This window comes from Mustela erminea, chromosome 10, assembly GCF_009829155.1.
Source record: "Mustela erminea isolate mMusErm1 chromosome 10, mMusErm1.Pri, whole genome shotgun sequence".
Taxonomy (NCBI): Eukaryota; Metazoa; Chordata; class Mammalia; order Carnivora; family Mustelidae; genus Mustela; species Mustela erminea.
In genome coordinates, this window is record NC_045623.1 from 18750780 (window position 1) to 18774543 (window position 23764).

A 23764-nucleotide genomic window follows, 5' to 3' on the forward strand; every position below is an offset into this window, starting at 1 on the left:
CCTTCAAACTAGAAAATGAGAATCAGAATGCTTTAAACTTTTATCAATAGAAATGATCATCATAATGACAAAGACATTAATATTTATTGGGCATCTCCTATGTGCCAGGCATTGTGCTAAGTACATCATTATCTTACTGTCCCTCAAAACAAAAACAAAAACAAAAACAAAAAAATGAAATAACTTGATTAAGTTGGAACTTGAATGGAGACTGTTTGAATCCAATAAAATATCCCTAAAGGCATGCACTCTCCCAAGGTAGACAACTCATCTTCTGAATGCTTGGCTCTAAATGTCTAAGACCCAGGGATCCTAGAAACTTCCTGTCTGGAAAGGGCAATGGACTCTTTCTTGGGAGGGTATAAATAAATGTAAAGCTACTCCTTTACTGCTACTCCTCCTAAAACAATGCCAATTTGCCCCAAACGAAGAAGCAAATGCATAAAATATGTACTGATAGTGTACCTATATTGTCAGTATAAATGGAAACTTCCTGGCTGTGGTTTTAATTGGAAATGGAACCCTTCCCTTACTGTCCAAATTTATTACAGTTCCACATCACCCTCAGGTTTTCATCCAGGAGACAAGTCATTCTGGTGATGGATGAGGCAATATTTATACATCATCTTGCAAAGTAAGCAAGGAGACTTCCAGTTTAAAAGCACTATTGGCTATCGTTATACTCTAGTAATGAAAAAGTGATTTTGGAAAAAAGATTACATACATATAAATACTCAAAATAATTTTTTAAGCTGTGATTTTTGTGTAAATTGTACAGGTCAAAGTACACCTTTCAATTCAGGTAGCCAGATGCAAAATATTATTCTTAAAATTTGTTGCCCTCTGTAAAAAAGATCTAGTCAAGGAAGTTTGTTTATTGTTTAACTCAATATTTAGTCCTGCAAATTTCATGCTTCCTCCTGTCGATTTGACATTATGAATATTCATTCGTGATGTTCATACAACTTCCAAGTGATTTACTCTTAAATAATTAAAACAAAGATGAGAGATTAAGAGCCATGATACATATAGTTTTATCAAAAATCCTGAGTTAATTATGGTTGCTAGGATAGATCATAAAATCCAACTATGAGTTTCCTGAAAACTAAGGCAATTAAAAAAACATGATTTCTAGGGGGCACCCGGGTGGTTCAGTTGGTTGAGTGACCTACTCTTGGTTTCAGTCAGCTCATGATATCAGGGTGGTGAAACTGAGCCTCGTGTAGAGCTCTGTGCTGGGTATGGAATCTGCTTGATATTCTCTCTCTCCCTATCCATTGGCCCCGCCGCTCATACTCACCACCTCACTCCCCTGCTCGTGCTTCCTCTCAAAAAAATAAATCTTGGGGCGCCTGGGTGGCTCAGTGGGTTAAAGCCTCTGCCTTCAGCTCAGGTCATGACCCCAGAGTCCTGGGATCGAGCCCCACATAGGGCTCTCTGCTCCACAGGGAGCCTGCTTCCTCCTTTCTCTCTGCCTACCTGTGATCTCTGTCAAATAAATAAATAAAATCTTTAAAAGAATAAATCTTTAAAAAAAAGAAACACAGTTTCTTAAATATTTTTCATTACATAACAAGAGGAAATACATCAATAAACAATGCAAAACAAGACTTAAAAGAACCCTCATAATCTGTCAGTAGGAACGCAAAGTGGTGCAACTAGATTTGATGAAATTCAGTATGCTATAGCCCACAGATTAGTTTCTTTGTGCACATCTTAAGATATACAGAACAAGACAAAAGAACTCTTGCTCACATTCACCAAGATCTAGGTATGAAGATGTTTCTTGGGGCGCCTGGGTGGCTCAGTGGGTTAAAGCCTCTGCCTTAGGCTCGGGTCATGATCCCAGAGTCCTGGGATCGAGCCCCGCATCGGGCTCTCTGCTCAGTGGGGAGTCTGCTTTCTCCCCTCTCTCTCTGCCTGCCTCTCTGCCTACTTGTGATCTCTGTCTGTCAAATAAATATATAAAATCTTTAAAAAAAAAAAAGATGTTTCTTGTTGAGTGGATTGTAATTACAAAAAACTAAAAACAAACAAATAAAACTTGCTAAATTCCCACAATTGAAGAATATATGTATCCAATGGAATAGATAGATAGCATTTTAATATGAAGGAAATAGAGCATACAGACCAAAAAATATAATTTATGAAAATAGCATTGAATGAAAAAGTTACAGACTAGTTTTTCAGGATGGTAACATTAAAAAATCCAAAGTCAAAACTATAACTTGTTTATGAACATATAAGCTTCATGTTAAAAAATGCAAAAACATGGACTACAGGGAACTACCCTACATTTATGATACTGGTTTCCTCTGGAAAAGGGAGGCAAGGAACAGACCAGGGGAAGGAAACAAGATGGCTTTGACTCAATAGGTAATGTTTATGTATGTTTTAAAATCCTATTGAAAACAATGTAACTTCATCATTGTTAATTTTACGTGCTGGGTGTACATATATTTGTTATATTGGTTCTATACTTTAAATTTTAAAAACTAAAAAAAAAAAAGAAGAAAATGTTTATGAAACCCTCAAGATTAAGGACCTCCAACATAGCTTAAATACTTTAAAGACCATGTATGTATTAGAGCAATAATCTCTGATATGAATGCTATCATCAAATTAACATATCTCTGTGTTAGCAGCCCATTTATTCATTCAACAAGTATTTGTTGAGCCCTACCATGGACAGACATAAGACAAAGTTCCTGTCCTCTGGGTTTTATATTGCGGAAGAGAAAAGGGACATAAGCATATGAGCAGTATATAACATAATAAATGTCTAGTCATTGGAACTGATATTCCATCTGTCTGACTGATATACCATCAGTCAGATGGTACCAAGTAAGGCATATCCATAGATGTCTTTTCTGATTGTTCTGTGTTGATGCTGTCCCAGTTGTTATATAGTTTGAATATCACCCTCTATAATAAATTTAATAAAGAAAATATTAAGCAGGCTCAAGGAATGGATAGAGCAGGAAAGAGATGTTATTTAAATAAGGTGATCAGATAGGCTTCCTTACAAAAGATGTTTTAGCAGAGACTTGAATAAAAGGTGGGAGGGAGCTTTGGGAGGATTTTGAGAATGCAGGTCCAAACAACAGGCAAGAATAAACATAGTTTTATGTGAAACACCAAGAAGTTGCAGGCAGACTGGACTGAGCAAGATAGGGAGTGATCAGAGTGGACTTCAAAGAGGTTTTTAAGGACCAGATTACATAAGACCTTTCAGGCAGTAGTAAGGGTTTAGACTTAATTCTTTTTTTTTTTTTTAAAGATTTTATTTATTTATTTGACAGACAGAGATCACAAGTAGGCAGAGAGGCAGGCCAGAGAGAGAGGGGTAAGCAGGTTCCCTGCTGTGCAGAGAGCCCAATGTGGGGCTCGATCCCAGGACACTGAGAACATGACCTGAGCTGAAGGCAGAGGCTTACCCCACTGAGCCACCCAGGCGCCCCTTAGATTTAATTCTTAATGGGACACAGCTAGGGAGGAAATTGAACAAGGACAAGACCTGATTGATTCAGGTGTTTAAAATTTTATCCATATGTATATTATATAATTATATTCCCTAATTACATAATATTTATATTATATATTTTATTTGTATATTATATTTATACTATATGTGTATATTTCTATACTATATTTATATTATATGTTATATTATGATATATGATATATTATGATACTATGGAACATGAATTTGGGAACAGGGCAAGAGTTTGCAAGCAAGGAGATCAGTTAGGAAATACCGCAGGGGTCTAGCCTGGATATAAAGCTGGTTGGGACCTAGTTGTTAGAAGTAGAGAGGGTAAAAAGCAATCTGATTTGGGATAGATTTCTGAAGGTTTAGCCCACAGGACTTGCTGATATGTGTTGTGAGGGACATAAAGGAGTTAAAGAGGATTCCTAGATTTTTCGTCTTGAGCAACTAGATAAATATAAGCTGCTGTTTATAGATATGGGAAAGACTACAGGCAAAATCCATTTGGGGAGAAGAAATCAAGATTTCTATAATAAATGTGTTAAGTTTAAAATGCCTACTAGACAACTGAGTGGAGACAGCATGTAACAGTTGTTATTGATACTGTTAAAAAAAATCAAAAGCATCACACTAACTACTTTTCTCAACACCTCCCCCACATGAATATGATTTTGTTAACTAGCCAACAGTTGCTGACTTATTATTCTGGTTTTAGATGGTGAACACAATATGTACTCTGCTCTGTATGATTTCTAACAGCTTATTTCCATTTATATGAACACGTTAATGGAAAAGAAAGCAGGAATGGAAACAAACACTGCTGATTGGTTCTCTTATCCCTGAATGAAGACACTCATCACATAATGTGTATTTCCAACATTCTCCACACTCTGTTTACAGAATCCAATTTTCTGAGGTTATTTCAGATAAAAGCTTTTTAAATAACAAAATCATAGTATTGTGCTCATAGTCCAAATCATAAATGTTATTTTTAAAACGGTTTTCATGATGGTTGTATCCCACATATGACAAATAAAATTAGGGAGGGATTTATGGTATGGTTTAAGAGTTGGACATGCATGTCAGACTGCCTGGGTTTATATCTTGATCCCACTACTTGGTTGGAAAAGTTATTTAACCTCATGCCTCAATCACTCCACCTGATAAATAAGGACAATGATAGGACTACAGACATGAACAAACAAAGGTTGCGTTTAGTCCAGTGCATGGCACCATGTAAGTTCTTGATAAAGATCAACTACAAACATAACTTGTAAAAATACAGCATGAGTTCAGTTCAACAAGCATGTATTAAGTTCTACTGTAGGCTTCACTCTCTGCTAAGCACTATTACAGCGCTGACTCCAGTGATAGCTAAAGAGAATGTGATTCTGAGTCAGACAGTAGACACACTGATGCTCCTTAACACCCTGTACAAGTTTAGTCTCCTAAACTTTGAAATCATATTTCTAATGGAGTGGTCCAGGCATCACAGCCAACCTCAGATGGCCCACCAGCTCACTTTCTCTATCCTGCACACATCCTCGTCTGTAACTTGTGTTGACCATCTACGTTGAATTCTCCTCTCCCTTGAGAGAGAATTACTCGGAAGTATATTTGATTTCTTCATTTTGTCATTTCCAGGAAGGAAAGAGAGCCACAGGAAAGAAACGGAAAGTTACATGGAACAGCAAAAAATCATTGTTCAGACATGACCTGATTATAATATGAGCCGCAAGACCTCTCAATGGACACCAGCTCTCTGGAACGAAAAAGGACTATATCTCTATACTGAAGCAATATCCAGCTCAATTCTTCATTTAATATTTTAGAAGTCAGTTTCAAAGTAGGTCAAAGAAGGAAAACCAATTCTGGCTTCTTCCTTAGCTCGCATCTTTAATTTTCATGGAACTGATACTATGCGAATCTATCTATTCCCAGAAAGATGAGAAGGAACTTACAACCTGCCAATCTCAGTAAGTTCTTTTACAATATTAAGCGTGTGAAACAACTTTCATCACTTTCCCCTTTTGTAGGAAAAGAAATTCTGAAATCTAAACATGGCACATGAAAAACTAGTCTGCCCATTCGCCTGGTGAATTAAAACCAACGCAGATTTCACACCAGCCACTTTATAGAATTAATACGTTTCAGTATGTAACTGTTTCCAAAGGACTGATTGTCAGTGAAAAGGGGGGCTTTACTTAGGGTAAATGTCAACTTTTCCAAGTTCTTACATTAGACCAAAGATATGAGCAGGTACTTAGATGAATTTTTCTCAGCCCCAAGAAATTTTTTTCAGCCCTGAGGTGATAACTCTCTGCCACCAAAACCCTGTTCAAGAATATAAAATTTCCACAAAAGGAAGGGTGTACAAAAGTCTCTGAAACAAGACATGTTCTTCTGGAGGAAAAATACTCATATTTTTTAATTAATCAACTGACCAAAAAATGGTGTCTGTTTAAAAGGCCCAAATTTATATATTTTATATAAATTTTTCAACAGAAAAATTAGGAAAAAAGGCAAAAAGTGCAAAAACTACTACAACTAGAAATACGAAAATGTAAATGGTCAAGAAACATATCAAAAACCTATCTAGTCAATAAGCAAAAAATACATCTTTGACACTAAATGTCATTTCACTTCTGATATCTCGTTTATCTATGCAAAATGTTAGTGGTCTTTATCTTAGCAGAAAAAGGGGTAACAGTAAATATAATTTTATCATTATTATTTTTGGTAAAGTATGTATTTTCACTTATCTGCTAAAGCCCTATGTTAGAAGAAATTTTAAGAATATACATTCCAGTACTGATGAGAATCTCATGCCTACCACATTTTTGTAAAATGCTTAAAAACAGAGTATACTAATCAACTTTCTGGAGGACAATCTGACTCCAGTAAAGAGACTTAAAGCATGAAAACCAAACAACCCAAAAGTCTAGAAACAGAACATTGGTTAAAGAAATACCCATAAATAAATAAATAAATAAATAAATAAATAAATATAAGAAATACCCATACAGTAGAATACTACACAGCAGTATATCTCAAACATATAATGTTGAATTAAAAAAGGAAGTTCTACAATGATGAGCATGGTATTTTCCCATTTATTCAAAGTTTCAAAAACAATCCTACTTACAATCTATGGATCATAATCAATATATAATTTTCAATTACCTGTTAAAATGAAAAAGAAATATAAAGGAAGAAAAATGTATCAGAGGGCAGAGCTCATAGGAAGGGTAAATACTTTTTTTGTAAAGCTTTTGTTTGCATTGTGTATGTGGGATAGTGTGTATTTAATGAGTTGTAATATAAAATGTGTTTCTCACTGTGGATCAATTTAAAGCAAGTTTTAAAGCCACAAGTACAATTTACAAGGTGTAATTTGTTCATCCTTAGCTTGTTGCTCCTAAAGAGGTCCCCCGACTTTGCTCTCTATTATGTAGCAGAAGCTGTCTTCCTCCTATCTCTAGACACTCTCCAAGTCCACACAAAAGCAAGGCCCAGAAAGAAGTGCCTAAGTCGGGGCGCCTGGGTGGCTCAGTGGGTTAAGCCGCTGCCTTCGGCTCAGGTCATGATCTCAGGGTCCTGGGATCGAGTCCCGCATCAGGCTCTCTGCTCAGCAGGGAGCCTGCTTCCTCCTCTCTTTCTCTCTCTGCCTGCCTCTCTGCCTACTTGTGATCTCTCTCTGTCAAATAAATAAATAAAATCTTAAAAAAAAAAAAAGAAAGAAAGAAGTGCCTAAGTCACATACTGATTTCAGTCCCCATGACTGACATATAGAATGCTATTTAGTTCAGTAATGATTCCATCCTTGAGAACACAAGAATACAGCCCTATACTTTAGCATCAGCTAAATATGATACAATGAGCTTGACAGTCTAAAAACATGTGTGTTTAAATATGGAAGATTTCAGATGTGGGAGAAGGATACGTTCAATAAGAAAGACTATACTATGTATGTTCATCACTGCACGTAACAAATAGAAAAAGAAAAGCAAAGAACAGTAAGTTGTTGAGGTGAGAGGGTAATGAAATACTGTATACCCACACAATGGGATATCTATAGCTATCAAAATCATAGGTTCTAAGAATACATAACGATACAAGAAAATGCTAAAACTGTAGTAGTAAATGAAAAAAGAGGAAAAAATGTACTTGATATGATTCCAATTTTGTGAAACAAAATATACATATTGAGAGAGAAAAAGACTTGGAAGAAATGTGGCAAAATGATTTCAATGTTGTGTGTTAAGCTCTTCTATTGTTTCAAAATTTTCTATTTGGAAAAATACATTTAAAAGATTCAATTAGAAATGGAATTTGAAAATCCCTCATATATCACTTTCAGTGTTGGAACGCTGAGTAGATTTTGCTTCTCCCAACTCTCTTGAGAACATCCTCATAAGCTTCCCAAGTACGGTAGCTAAATTTTTCTAGGTGTCTCTTAATTTGAAGAGGAAAAAAACAGATACATGATAAAAGTTCTCAAGAAATAGAAAACAATCTACTGGGCATCACAAAGTACAGAAGGCTCTCGCCTACGTATCATCTCATTTGAAGAGTAGTGATCCAGGGGTGCCGGGGTGACGCAGCCCGTTGACATCCAACTCTTGTTTCAGCTCATGTCATGATCTCAGGGTTGTAAGATCCAGTCCAGTGCTGGGCCTCCTGCTCAGCAAGGAATCTGCTTGGGATTCCTTCCCTCTCCCTACTACCCCTCCTCTGCTCTACCCCATGCTTTCTCATTCTCTCAAAATAAATAAATAAAATCATTAAAAAAAAAAAGAGTATTGATTCAGATAAAGAGGCAGCATAAACACATGAAACACATGTGCATGTGGGTGTATTAATCAATAAGATGTAACAAGTGCTAAATGGTGCCATACAGTAATAGCAGTACATAGGAAGGGATAATACAGATATACAGTGAAGAAAATGATAGGAGCTGAAATTCGCAGAAAGTGTGTATAGAGAAGCCAACCTCACATAGACCTTGAAGGATGGATGGACTTGAGAAAAGTGGAGAGGAGCACAGACTATTCCAAGCAAGAGAAATGTCCTCTGCTTGTCCTCATAGAGAAAACTCATGAGATGAGGGACTTCCTATGGGATGACCCTAGTCCTTAAGGTCAGAGGATCAAAATGCCAGCCCAAGACCCACCCTATGTACAGTCCCAAAACTAGAAGAGAAACCACCCCCCGCCACACACACACACACACACACACACACACACACACACACACACATTCTGGAGAATATGCCTGAGACTCCAAAACAATCTGGAAGGGCTATGGTATTTTTAGGAGATTGCTTCTCACACTTTTCAAGTGATATTCCCTTAGACTGAGAGTAAACAAGATTAATTCTTAGGGGACAGAGGAGGTACTTCAAATTGATCCACTACAAGGCACTTACTATTTTCTCATGTTCCACCTTTAAAAATCTTGCATTTGTAGATTCAGTTAAATGCTCCCCCTAATCTTTGTGTAATATTGGAGCTCCAGGCAGATGAGCCATGCTAATCTTACCCAGCATACTCCACCATCAACTAAGTTAAATATATATATATATACACACATACATTATATATATAACATATATGCACACATATAGAGGTCTATCTAACCCATCAGGTTCTATGATTTTTTGCTCCTCCTCCATACTGCTAGATGTAAGGTCATTCTACCATTAACCAGGCTACTAGGTTGTCATTTAAACACTGTGCTTGAATCTGCCCCACCCAGGCTTTTTGTATCTTTCTCAGACACTGTTTAACTTTAGGCACTTGACTACCAGAGAGTATTCTCCAAGTGGCCCTCTGATAGATAGCAAAATAATATTTCACCTTTAAATTCTGAGTGCTGGCTATGCTTATCTGCTCCCCCATCCTCTGAGTACACACTACTTCACAATTCATCTTGCTTAGGACTCTACTTCCTTTGGAGGCAGGGAACACATGCTATTTAACTTGGATTCTCAACATCACCTCTTGGTTTTGCATGCGTTCTACGCTCAGTTCACATCACTGCATTCAGTATCCTGGAATAATATTTGTGAAGCATCAGCCCATCAGAGACTGAGGCACTTCTGCCCTTAGAGAACACTGTCTGAGAATATCTAGTGACATAATATGGTTTTAAGTTCTGTTAGACCCACAGTAATTTTTCCCAGCATCCTTCCAACACTCCCCTACCGATATATGGTGCATGCTGTGCCGATGAGACTCAACCCAAATGCAGCATTCCTCTGCCCATCAGATCACTATCCCTAAGTCCCCTGGGTGTGCCATAGGGTCCCAGTGGGAAATAGTGAGAAATAAAATTGAATATAACCAGATTTTAAAACTTGATGCAACAGATAATAAGGAGCTCTTGTAGGCTCCTCAATAAGGAAATACTTGGTACAGGGATACATCAAAAAGATTGATCTTCGTGAAACTTAATTCATTGCAAACATGAATTAAGCTTTTCTAAGAAATAAGTCCTAATAATGAACTAAATAACAAGGAAGTGTTAATAAAGACGGAATCGAAGGTTTTTTAAAAATTCCATTCTGGGCTAATTAAGGGATAAATCAGTTCAAATGAAAGATGTTACTGTTATTAAAACTTCATTCATTGATTGAATTATGTTTCATGTGAACAGAGTATATTTTAAGATTATTTGATTATTATATAAGACAATGTCATTTCCAGTTTTTGGAAAATTGATATTAATGCCCTGTCACTGAAAATGTAACTGAGTTTATCAAATTAATTTCTCAGAGGCCACCTGATAGCCACCAGATGGCAACCTGTGCTGATGTCAGATTTGAAATTTAAGTTATAGATAGCCCTGTGACTATGCATTACTGCTCGCTTATCCCACTGGGTTCCTTTAATATCATAAAACACAAAGGCTTTCTACTACTTTCTAAATTCCATTTGAACACAAAGAAATATGTTCTATCCACAATGCTTGCAATAATTAAAGTCTTTCTTTTTTCTTAATAGGAGTCTACCTAGAAATAGCACAATATGGAATGATCGTTAATAGACCTGTTATGGTGCTTGAATAAATGCCTATCAAGAGTGTGGGCAGCCATTAGTAAATTTCCTAAAGAAAATCCATTTTCATTTCAAATTCTGACATTTTATTTAGAAAAATTACACCCTTTCTTTTAATTATTTCAGTAAACATAATGAGGGTATTGCTAACGACCCCTCTGAGTACTTTATTTTCTCCATTTTTTAGTAATATGAGTCTACTTGTAATTAAAGGAACACTGCATTAATGATGCTGGGGTCTCCAAGGGAAACACTTAATGTCCACCTCATAATATTATGCCAAAATTACATGCACAGAAGACTTTTTAATAATCTTTGTTTCCTAATTTAGTTTTGATTGGCTCTGAAATCCGCAGCAGCTCTCGAGGGTTCACATTTCCATAGCCATCAGCACTTCCGCACCAGCCATTGTACAAACGCACATGACTTCTCCCGTCTGCAGGCTCCCTTTCAAAGCTTCTGTTTAACTTATCCAGAAAATTAGCTGCAGGCTGGAGATAATTGCAGATAATTTTGCCATTTTTAAGCCACTGGGGTGTTGCGTGGAGATATGACAGCGAAGTTTGTCTAAACACAAAGAACAAGTCAGAGCTCTGTGTTTTCACTTCAGCTTTACATGCAGGTTCAGATCATCCTATTTGCTCTTTATGCAAATTGAAACAAATTGCAGTCACTAGATGATCTGTGTTTTCTGACAAAGCTGGGCTATGGAATGGTTTTTTTGTGGCTGGGAGAAGGACATGATCTATAGGAACATACTAAACCAGCCTAACAACAACAACAACAACAACAAAAGCAAAAAAGGCTAACCCTCTTCTACCTCTCAGATCCTTAAAAGGAATTTATTAAATTAAAAAAAAAAACATATGGTCTGACACCAATTCATATGTGTGTGTGTATTTGTTTCCTCTATTCTATTCACATAAATAGAAATGTCAGAGTGCTCCCATAAAATTAACATTCCTAAATGCTGGTAGTATTAATAGACAACCATTTAAAATCACTAGACACTGAAGAATTATTAAATAGGTCATCCAGGTTAGGAAGCAGAGATCTATTTTCACATGGAATCATGTGGCCCTTTTCCCCTGAAGTTTTACAATAAACTATACGCTCCCTCCCTGAATGGTCACTGCCATATGAGGACGGGGCATTAGGGAAAGGCAGCAAGAGTGACTCTTAACGCATTGCTAATGAACTTCAACTTTATACAAAACAAATCAGCTATGGGAACTTCAGGGTCTTTCTCTCACCAAATGGCCCGTTGGTGCTCAGAACTGTTACACTTATAGCTAATAAGGGTGTCACTAACAGAGCGGGTGATTTCTGAAACCATTTTGCAAGCAAACATTTACATATAAGGGCTAAGTAGTGACTGTGCTTCCGTGGCAGGTCCCCTGATGTAATGGGCACTAACGACTCTGAGGGAGCAGGTGTGGATGCATGCGTCAAGGAGGAAAGAACGGGAAAGTCAAAACACAAGTGGCTTTATGGATTCCCATTAGACCTTGGGCTAAGGAGCACCTACACAGGTCTAATATGACAGCATCCCAAGATAGCTTTACAGCCTTGTGTCAGGAACCCTTACGCTAAAGAGTTTTATGGAAAATCCAAAACTACAGAGAAGTGTTGCTGTATTAGGCCATTGTTGTTGACTGGGCATATAATATGCTTAGAAATAGTCCCAAAGTCTGCGTTTAAAGGATAGGTTATTAAATCTGCTATGCCAGTCATATGCATATTAAGGAGTTCAAATAAAGCATTGATAGGTAGCATCCTGCAAATCTTATGCTCTCCCTTGGAAAGCAATTCTGCCCATTGACAAACTTAAATGCACCAAGGCCTCTAAGTATCTGCATCTGACTAAGATGTGGCCTTTTAAAAGACTACCTTGTGCATTTGGGGGTAAACATATTAAGTATTTACATTACTGCTCTTGAGAAAGCTGGGGGATATCATTTTAATTCTTTTTTCTCTTTTGGTTTCTAACATCACACAGCTAGTAAACTGGGAGGGAACGGACTTGTTTAAAGACTTTAGACCGTGTCCCCATGAAAGGCAGCCATGCAAAGTTCTATAAAGTGCCCTTTTCTACTCATGGTAGGAAACAGAGGCACACTGAAGACCCCAAGTAAACCCTTCCACGTGAGGACAGGAGCAGGGCTCAGTCAGTGTTCTCTTGCCAGGCATGGAGATCAGGAAAGCTGTGCTTTAAAGCACAGGTTGAACACACCATACAGGGCCGATGTAAGTGGAAAGGACAACCTAAGAAGCAGATCTGCTATATTACTTAGATTTGTAAATTATTAAACAATTCCAGAACAGGCATATCACTACCAGTGTCATGTAAGCCAATAAACAGAGCTACAGTAACCTTCGTAACATGAAGAGCTGGCCCAGAACTCATTCTCTTGCTGTGAGGAGAGGAAGACTACATGACCTATTACCTACCCAGCAACTGCATCACAGATTTGCAGTGAGACCCTAAATTTGACCTTTTATGAGAGATTATCAAACACCTTTCTATAAAGCCAACAAATGTCCCTGCTCTTTTACAGATGTATCATAGTTTTGCTAACGTGTTGGAATAAACTCCTCTTTTGGAAGTTTCTGGTTTCTAAAACGTAGCTTTTTTCCCCTTTTTTTTCCAAACCGCATACCTGTTTCCCAGAAAGACGGGTCCTCTCTTTGAAATATTTAGTCTTTCAGGCCACTTTAGTCATAGTGACACCTAATAGCCAAGCTCTTTTTCTCACTCTCCACAAAATCGGGTTTAGACTATAATTCAGACCAGTCCCCAAAGGCAGTTCTGAAAAATGGCAAGCCGTTAGCTTTTAGGTAAAAACACTCTTTATTGCTCAAAATTGTTTCCTGTTACAAAACCTTTTCTACAGTGCTAGGTCTAAGATGATCTTATGCTAATTTAACTCACTGGGGACTGTGAACAGATGCTACTTTGATTAATAGTTTCACTATCCTGAAAATGCCAGGCCAGGTTCAAGATAATAAAGTCAGGTAAGAATACTATTAAAATCTGCCATATGATTATATCTGTTCTGTGGGGAGAAATGGGATCTCAATTCCAGTGTCAAATAAAGACCACCTATAATAAAGAAAAACACTGACATAAACCAAATGAATATACTATCTGAATTCTTTAGCACTTTGACTTAACATCACGTTAATCATCAAACTCCTTACCTTCTAGGTAAACTTTCAACCACATCCTAAGTGAAAATTCAATGCATCACTCCAATGTTACCTTCTCACCTAGGGTTTAACTCTCTGCCCAGGACAAGACTTATGTACACCACAAAAAAAATGAATTCTGGAATTCTGCTTATCAAAGGATGGTATCTGAATTTGTATGCCCAGGTCATTACTTTTCAGCAAATGCATTTTCAACATTCCAACAATCATATTTAAAATACCCATAGAAAGCTGTGACCCTTGAAAATAAGGGGTGCACGAGTTGACAAATGAGACTTTTCTGGAGGCATTAGCTCCTCTCTCCTTGTTTCTCTTCTCACTGATCTCCTAAACGAAGACTTCCACATCCCAGCAGTGTCCAGATGAGGATAACTCTAGATGAACTCTAATCTAGCCTTGAACTACAAAATTTGGGGCTGGCCTCATACAGGTATGTGAAGAAACCTTTGTGTTTTTAAACTCAGTTTACCAATGGAGTTTATCCTTTACCGTGATGCATATGACCTAATCATATTCCCAGACTCCAATCTGAAATTTAACCTTCAGTTGAATTTTTTCTTTTATAATTTATATACAGTACACCAGTCTCAGTGGAAGCTTTGGCTTGCAGGAAGACAGAAGGTACATTTCAGTGCATCAGTCACACTGCAATGTGTAATTCCAGGTCCTGCAAGCCAGCCTCCATTGAGAAGGAAGGATCTGTTAGCACAGATCTGCCCCCCGCAGATTCGGCTCATTGCATGAGTCGAGTCTTTACCCTCACCGCACTTGCACACATATACGACACACTCCCAATTCATAGGAAATAGTTATGCAAAAGGGTTGCCTCACCATTGCACAGAACGTCTCAGGAGGGTCTCCACAGGTAATGTCCGGAGGATCTAGTTTTACTTTCAGATATTTGGTCATGTCCGTGGATTCCGGCTGACACGCCATGTAATCCCAAACTTTCCCTTCTTCTGTGTAAATCTGAGTCTTACACACGTCATAATGTCCCCATACCAAAGGGTAGGGCTGCATCACCGAGGACACTGTAACCCAAAGGGCATGAATTGACAGGAATCTTGACAAATACATCTCTAAATTCTTGGCAATCTTTGCAGTAATAAAGCAGGGTTTGATTATCTGTGAGCTATGTCTATTTTACATATACATATATGTCTATGTGTAGGTAGGTCTGTATATTTAAAAAAAAAAAAAAAGAGGATGAAACCTCAATGTAGATTCCAAATCTAAAAGCGAAGGGTCGATATTGTGCGCATTCAGGTATATTGAGGACTTTGGTGGAAGCCTAACATACTTGGACGTTAGGCGTTGACAATAACTTGCCGCTTTTTTGTTGTCCTAGAACATATCTATTAGACTCGCGTCTGGTTTGGTGTTTGTAAAAGATGTCCAGTGGCAGAGAATGATTTAGCAAAGTGATGGCTCTCCTGCCGTACATCCGATAACCCTGGGTGATCCTCGGTGCCCACAGCTCACGAGGGATGCTCAGACGCACCAGGATATCAGTATCTGAAGCAAAAGGATGAGTGTCTATAGCCGGGTGTTTGTTTCTCATCAATCATTCTTTCCTTCTGGCACCAACACCCTTTAAGAAACAATAAGAGTAAGAGTTATTACCCCAGAATCAATGCATTACAAACTGTATGATATGTTGACATTTGGGAGGTTTGATGCAATATAAAGCAAATTGGTGTAATATGGATAACCTTTACTCCGCTGCTTTGCTAGAATGAGCAAACCACAGAAATCACTCACATTGGGGAGAATCTTGATATGAAGGATTTAACTCTTCCATAACAAAGACAGATGTGCAGGTCCCAGGTGAGTTACACGTCCTCACTTCAAAAATTATATTTCCACCTTGACAAAACTGAGAGCAAGCAGCTAGATTTAAACGTTTCTCATGAATTGCAGTGCTAGAAAATCTTCCAGGAGAACAATGGGCGAAATGAATGCTTTTATAACAATGACAAAAAAGTGACAACTACTTGTATGCCTTTTGTCTATTGGCAAAGAGACCCTAAAAATCTCTAAATTCCTTGTACATTTCTTAGCTTTTGTTAGCTGGAGTGAAAACCAGCATTGTTGGCACAAGGCTGTCCCCTTGGATTTGCTCATTATATTGGAAGAATTTAGCCTCTTTTGTTTAGTTGCAGTTAGTGATAAAGATAACTTGGCTCTCTAGAAAAAAAAAAAAAAATACTCAAAAATAAAACCAAAGGAGCAAATTTTCTTTTCACAAGAATCTTCTATTTTCTTACATCTTTTTATAGCCATTACATCTGCATTTGCACTTACTTTCTGTAACAGAAGAAGAGAATTTGTCCCAAAGGCGAGTATTATACGCTGCTTTAAAACTAAAAGCTCTGTAGTAAAACGCACAATTTAAAATGCACACATAAAAATAGCTGAGGGTGAGTTAACAGGCCATGAAGCAGAATAATATGGCACTAATTCTAAGAGAAAATAAAAATTACTGTTTAACAGTACTTTGGGTTAGCTGATAACTCACCCTCCACAAGCATGGGTCCTAGTCATTGGAGAGGGTGAACTGGCAACTTTGCTCTTTAGAAATCACTGTCCAAGTCAAACCAAACAACAATATTTGGAAACCAGGTGTAAAAAAGAGGTATTTGTGTAATTAGTTCGTTCATATTGTCAGAGTCCCAGTAACTGTTTTTTAAACAACTGGAAAAGGACGAAAAAATGCCTGCGGTTTAGAAAATATCATTACAGACCCTTTAATTCACATTAGGCGCTTTAAATAGGGAAGTTTGCTATCTTCAAACAATCTTATAAAAGGAAGTCAATATATTTAAATAATGCACCATCTTCAAATGAACTCAGCCACAGAAACTATGAAATGCCACTGGATGGCTGAATAGTGTTTCCATAGCAAAGTAATTTATAATAATTGCTTTATGGATGCAAGTGCAATTTTCATTATATTCAATTCATAAAATGTTATCATACAGCTGTAATTTGTGGTATTTTCTATTAGGAAAAGTGTTGAATATTTGAGGTCCTATGAAGCAATAATTAGCAGTTTGTCTAAACATGTATAAACTGCAGATTTGAATCTGCCTCCTCCTTATAACACATAGGTGTGTTGGGCACATTTTGATATCTTAAACTAAAGGGAAAGAAATCACAGAGAAGCATGTGCTTTGGCTACTGCAGCCCTCTGCTTTTTCAGACTCAGTGGTCATCCTAAGTTGATATTTTCAGAAACGTCCAACAATTTGACAATTAATAATCTGTAAAGGTGTTAAAATAATACAAATGCACATTTTCTAGATTTATTTTTCAACTGTGTTTACTACTTCATTATAACAAGAACAAACACTTTCATGGGCTGTTGGGGAGCGGGGCCTGGGCATTACAACAGAAGGAGTGTAAAATCTACTAGACTAGAAATTATTAACTTCAATTCTTAGGTTCAAATACATAGCAACTTCTTTATCAAGAACAATATAATCTTGAAAGACCGGGAATGGACTGCTCTGAGTTTGAATTGAATGAAAATTATGAGTTAGTTTTTAATACTGTTTTTAAAATGTGACCTTAAGTATACATTTGAATGCTCTGAGATTAACCTTCATTTTTTTTTAACCAATAAATGTTACCCCCTAATTTATTTATTCTTTGTAACTCTGTCTTTATCCACATTTGCCTTATTGCAACCACTGAGTAAAGGATGACCACATAGATGTACGTGGAAAATTTGGGCACTAAGGAAATGTATGTGAACCTGTTACTGTTTCTTGACACAACAGCAATCCCAATATAACGAATTCTCATTAAAAAATAGCAGAATTATAATGATGGTCATTACACAGAATTATGGACTATACCATTGATCAAATTTAGAGAACTGACAAGGAAAAATGCAGAGGAGTGCAAGATATTTGAATATTAGGCAGTTGCAGGACTGTGCGACAGACATTCTTGACAAGAAGCAGCCAATTATAGCTTAAATTTCTGGCACATAACCAGTTGTGATTAATAGTTTTCCATTACATTACAGACATATTATTAATGTATTAAAAATGTCAAGCTTTGGCAAGCACTAATATGGCATGGTTCAGTTAGTCTGCAGAATTTACATTTAATGAGCTCCCATTGACACAGAAAAAGATATTGACCACGGCATATTACAGATCAGGAGCAGAGGGTCACTAAACTGTTCTTTAACATAATTGCTTAATTTCATTCTAATTTTTGTATTTGTAGCATGTAATCTAGAATGTATTCTTCATGTCGGGTCTCCTTACTTTTTTTTAGTGCCACTTACACTTCAAAGAAAATCCTCTTAATTTAAAATTAAGAAGAAATTAAAACTATGAATTTCCAGGACACGCAGTGGAAAAGAGGCCTCTGTCAAAATGGGGAATTTGCTACTCAGTATAATTACGGAGTTTTCGAAGACAATAAAATGATATGAAAATACAATACTATTTGCCCCCAACCTCTATTGCCTGATGGTACCAGTTCCCATCAGGCTATGCATTCAACCAGGTTAAAATCATCAACAGCTTCTTAAAAGCTAGGTCATCACAGCAAATAGTTTGGCAAACGGATAATGAGAAGGACAGTCAATGACATATTTGGGGATTTAGTGTACCATACCAACCCCTTCTGGCCCATAACGGACCTAATTGTCAAGTAATGGGGGCTTTGAAACTGCCTCAGGTATCCCCATCACCTAAATGTGAGCAGCTTCAGAAGAGCTCCACGCAGCCCCAGGTACCAGTTCTTTGCTTTGCAAACCTTGGGAACGAACTGTTTTCAAATAATGCCGTCATCTCTACCTGTGCACTAAAGCTCTGAGAAGTCCTCTTTAATCAAAATACCCATTAATATGCTATGATAACTCCATAGACTCTCACTGATATATAAATTTGCAGAGCCAATATGAAAATATAAAATTATGTCATATCCTCAAGTTGACAGATGTTATTGATCTGGACTAAAAGGGGCTATAACATGGCTTTGCATCCACAGGACATCTTTTTCCAGGATTCTGAAGCTAATTCCCTTCCACCTGGAAATAACTTTGGAGAAGGAATTTCACAGGCCTTTTCTCATCAGAAGAGAAGCCTTCCAAAATAGTACATGGGAGTAATAGTGGTCAATAGTATAGACAATTACATTCTTTAAAAAAAAAAAAAATTGCCAATTTCATCAACTGAGAGGAAAATATTGACAGTAAATCTGTTAACTCTAGCTCATTCATTTTATTATATAATCTCACTAGGAGGTGGGGGTGGTAGTAGTAGGCTATTTATTCCATAAACACAGGGGCACCTGAAATAGACAGCTATTGACTCATTCCTCATAGACATTAAAAATTTTATAAATAGGCATGTTTCTGAATGGGAAGGAACAAAAAGAACACTAACTATAATCACATTTCATTGAGTGAAAAGTATAAAGAGATTAAGATATCCCCAAATGCTATCACCTACCAAAATTAGCAGATTCCAACACTGTTGTAGTGAGATTGACTAGACGAGATATTTAAGATATACTGAATGCTTTTTGCATTTATTTATTGTTGTGAAGAGAGCATTTTCTAGTCATCTTAAATGGGAAACATTTGCTTCTACCCTTTTGTTAGCTGTCTCTCAAAATATAAGGAATTTAACAAGTACTGAAACATCATTGACATATTTTACTCATCCTTGATTGGGTATTATGAGCAACTGCCTATCATGAGATTCTTAATAAAACCAAATAGCACACCTTAGAATTTGAAAGATCTCGGTTTTCTCATGAGAGAAGAATGATTAGAGAAATCAGATAGCATATACTTGGCAGGATGTTAGGGGATGGGATAATACATAAAATTATTTCAGAATCAGTTAAGTCTGGAAGAAATCTGGTATTTCATCACCATAGAACAACAAATCTTTCCTTCTTATGAAGGCAAGTGCAGACATCCAAGGTTTCAAATGCACATTTAAGAAAATCTACACCCACCTGAAGTTTTGAAACAAAACTCTGGATTCTGAAGATAACATTCTTTTTTAAAGTACACTATATCTCTTACTGACCTATAATATCTACACACACACACACACACACACACACACACACACACACACTTGTTTTGTTAACATAATAACTGACTTTCTGATTTGCATGAAATCTTATCTCTTTCCAAGCGACTTTATGCTCTTGTAACTCTAAAACTCTCCAAATCATTACAATACTTAGAAAACATCAAATAAAAGCAAAATTGTTTAAATTTTTTTGACATATTACCTGATTTTTTTGGAATAGTAATAGAAGCAGACAAGTAGTTGCGCCAATTGCAAATATACAAAAGGAAACTGCAAAATACATTAGCATCATCCTAAAAAAGCTAACCTGAATCACTTCAACACACATGCCTTGTGAAAGCTGACAAAACAAAAATCTCAACAGAAAAGAAAAAAAAAAGGTTTGTGTGCAAATAAAATAAACTGTTGTCTTACAAAAATTTAAGACAATTGCTCTTAAATTTCACAGTAGGAAATATAACCACATTAATAGCCACAGATGGAATTCTGAATGCCCTCATGTTGATCTTTAGTGGTGAAATAGATATCATTTCATGGTATCCAGAAGAGAAAAGGAAATATATCCCCTACATACATAAGCTGGAACAACAGTAAATGCAAAACACTTGATGCATTTTTTTTTCCTTTGTGTCCTGATCCACATGCAAATACCCAAATTTTATCTTAATGAAAAACTGAAAGCTGCTTATCTTCCAAAAGAATCTTGAACAGTTATTGAGCTGCCTTCTCTTTGCCAAAGAGAAAGGGGGGTGGGTGGGTAAGACATTCAAAGTGACACAATATACTTAATGAAATCTGAGGTTGCTAATTCCCCACAGGTTAGAGATGCTCTCAAGGGCTAGACAAATTACAAAAGCCTTGCTCCTTCTCTGAAAAAGTGAATTTCTGGGAAACTTTTTCTAAGGAGCTTAACCATTAAGTAAATTTGAATAAATGATTTTGTTGGAGATCTTTCTGGTGAATTTCCCCTCGTTTCTGTAAGACAACTTTTAGTATTTTCAATCATAAAACAGGGCCTTATTTCTAGAGCAAATCTACTGCCAGATACACCATATGTTTAGTGGAATTCTGAATCTTACTCAGAATTTTCCATTCCAAAGATTGACAAACTGTTATGATAACGAGTGGCTCCATTACCATTCCGAGAGAAGAATGGAAGAGGAGTGGGGTAACAAAAGCCTCTACTCTCTGGAAATCTATACCTGATGCGATGATGGGAACGCAACCTCCGACTTTTCCAAATAAAGTTGCTTTAAAATCCCCGCTAGGAATTTTCCGGCAAGCCCTGCAAGATGACAACCTCCTAAATGGATGGGGTGGGGGGTGGAGGTACCCGGGTGAGGTTACTACAATAAACAGCAGAGGGCGCAGTTTCTTTTTTTATCTAACTTTTCCCGGGTATGAATCACTTAATTGGTTATTTTGGGCCCAATAATATTCGGGATTATTCGTATTATATATAGATATCCACAGACCCATAGAGGATAGGAATTCAATGTCTCTAGCCAAATCCATCAACCGATTAAAGTAATGCCAGTAAAGAATCTGAGAAAATATTCCAAAGCATTCCTACACCAAGTCAGGTCCTCTTTCAATTCTCCCTTCTCCCCAGCTGCACATCATGGGATAGTAATGCTTTAATCTTGCACCAATAACGGAGATTAAAAGAAGGGGACTTCAAAAGCTCTCAGTGTGGCCACCAGCTCCGCAGGGCCAGCAAGAAGGCAAGTTTTTCCCCAAAGCAGAGACAACTGGCAAAAAGGGAAAAAAGAACCCTCCAGTGCCTTGTGTGTGGCCAGGTGTGTGTGCGAGATGGGGAGCGCACCGGATGCCTGTGAGTCCGTCCACCGAGGCACCCACCCAGCGCCCAGGCTCCGGATGCCACACAGACACACACAGACACACAGACACACACACACACACACAGACGCGCACACACACACACACACACACCCCTCCCTAACCCGCTCGGGGCGCACACCCAGGAAGACTCGTGTGTGGGTGTCAGAGTGTGCGGGTTGTGTGCGCGCCGCGGCTCCGCGCGCTGCCTCCTCAAGGCGCTTCACAAAGTTCCTCGCCCACCCGGAGCCTCCCTCCCGCCTGTGGATCGCAGGGGGGGAGGGGGACGGAGGGAGAGACGGAGGGAGGGAGCCCGGGGGAGAGGGGCAAAGACTAGAAGCGCGGGTCGCCGGAGGAGGGGGACGCCGGCTGCACTTACCGTGTGGCCCGTTTGCCCTTGCGCCGGCCCGGAGCCGACCGACGGCGCGGGGCGGCGGCCCTGCCCAGCCGGGTGCGCCTCGGGCGGCGGCCGCGGCAGCAGAGCCCGCGAGCAGCGCACCGGCGGGCGGCGGCAGCTCCCGCCGAGCGTCCTCCGGGGCGCGGGAGGAGCGGGAGGGGTGGGGTGTGGACCCGAGCCGCCGCCGCCGCCGCCGCAGCCCCGGGGTCCCGCTCGCGCTCGGCCCGCGGTGGGAGAGCACTCCGCGCACCCGGAGCCCCACGCCGGCCCGCCACTCCCCGCCGCTTAATTACCTTCGTCGCGGGCCCCTGAGGGGGAGCCTCCTGCGCGTCGCCCCCTCTCGGAGCCCTCGCCGAGAGGGGGAATTCCTTCCCGTTGACGTCCTCTTCCGAAATGCAAAAGATCAGTGACTTTGACAGGTAGATGAGGGGGAGGGAACAGGGGTGGGCGGAGAGGATGAGAAAGGTGCCTCTCCCTCCAAAAATATAGTGATATTAATAATGAAATCGCAGCCTTCGGGAGGTCTTGCCAGCCCAGTCCCCCGCTTGCCGGCTCTTCTCCGCGCCTCCTCGCGCCACTGCCTCTGCCACTTCTCGCCTTAAACTTTTACTGGGGATTTTTTTTTTTTTCCTATTTCTATTTCTCTCTCTCTCTTATCTTTATTTATTTATTATTTTTTTTTAAGCTGCAGGACGATTTCCTGATTCCCGGGGATCAGAACCAGCGGCCGGGCGGTTCTACCTCGCTTGGCACAGCTTTCATTTTATTTCAGATGAAGACGTTGAGCTTAGTCAGAAGGGACATAAATCAGGACAATTAGCATTGGCGCCAAGAAGATCCTCTAGTAACAATTTCGCCCGGGCTTCCTTCGCGCATTCCTCCACTCAAGTCAGAAATGTCACTGCACATAGCGTTGATGGCTGTGAGACGCGACGCACCCAAAGTCCATTTGATGAAATATACATGGCCCACGATGCTTCTGGATTGCGGTTCCCGGGCTCCCCGCCCCCGCCCGCAGCGCCTGGCCGGACCGGCTCCGAGTGGCCGCGAGCTTTCGGCAAACTTAGGGGCGCGTGCAAATTAAAGAGTGAGCGCGAGGCCGGAGGAGGGAGAGAGAAAGAAGCGAGCCCGGGAAGCTGCAGCCCTCGGAGGGGTGGCCTGAACGTTTCACTTAAAAGCAGATCTTCTTCTGCAACTGCCAGCAAGTGGAAGGATTGCAAACCTTACACTACCTCGAGACCTGGGCGCTCCGAGCGGTCCTAACTCCGTCCCGCTCGCTGCTGCTGCTGCTCCGGCCGCTCGCGCCGCCGCTCCACGACCTCCCCGCGCTGAGGCTGAGACCACCTTTCACCTCCCCACCCCCAGCTCGCCCACGGAAGCGCCGTTTCCAGTAACTCTTCACGTACCATCCACTCGTGCCCCCGCCCGTCCCATCCCTCACTCCTTGTTCTCCTCCCCCAAACGGTGCCGAAGCACACCCCCTGGCCCCTAGCAGTGATCCTAACAGTGTTTTTCAACCAACAATTCCCTGGCCCTGCCAGCGGCCCCTAGAGCGCAAAGCCTCGAACCTCCTCATTTATAAATCCATTCTCCTTTGGAAAGTTGAAGTTCAAAAGAGAGCCGTGCCTGTCATGTCTTCTTGCTTTTCCCAAGAAAAACACAAAAACCCCGACCCCCAAGACCTCATTCGCCACCAGTG

The 23764-nt window shown here is 39.3% G+C and overlaps 1 protein-coding gene across 8 annotated transcripts in view; it reads right to left on the bottom strand.

Moving 5' to 3' along the window:
• NTNG1 (netrin G1) overlaps positions 1 to 23388 on the bottom strand; it is a 341042-nt gene extending 317654 nt beyond the window's left edge. For 4 of the 8 annotated variants that reach the window (XM_032302447.1, XM_032302449.1, XM_032302448.1 and 1 more), the window contains exons 1-2: positions 22359 to 23382; positions 14590 to 15349 (exon numbers count right to left, since the gene is read on the bottom strand). In XM_032302447.1, coding sequence (XP_032158338.1) covers positions 14590 to 14835 — 246 coding nt within the window. In that variant the 5' untranslated portion in view covers positions 14836 to 15349; positions 22359 to 23382. Of the gene's footprint in view, positions 1 to 14589; positions 15350 to 22047; positions 22328 to 22358 lie in introns of those variants that run through there. The other 4 variants (XM_032302443.1, XM_032302445.1, XM_032302450.1 and 1 more) reach the window with 4 other exon arrangements.
• Between the last annotated feature and the right edge of the window lie 376 nt (positions 23389 to 23764).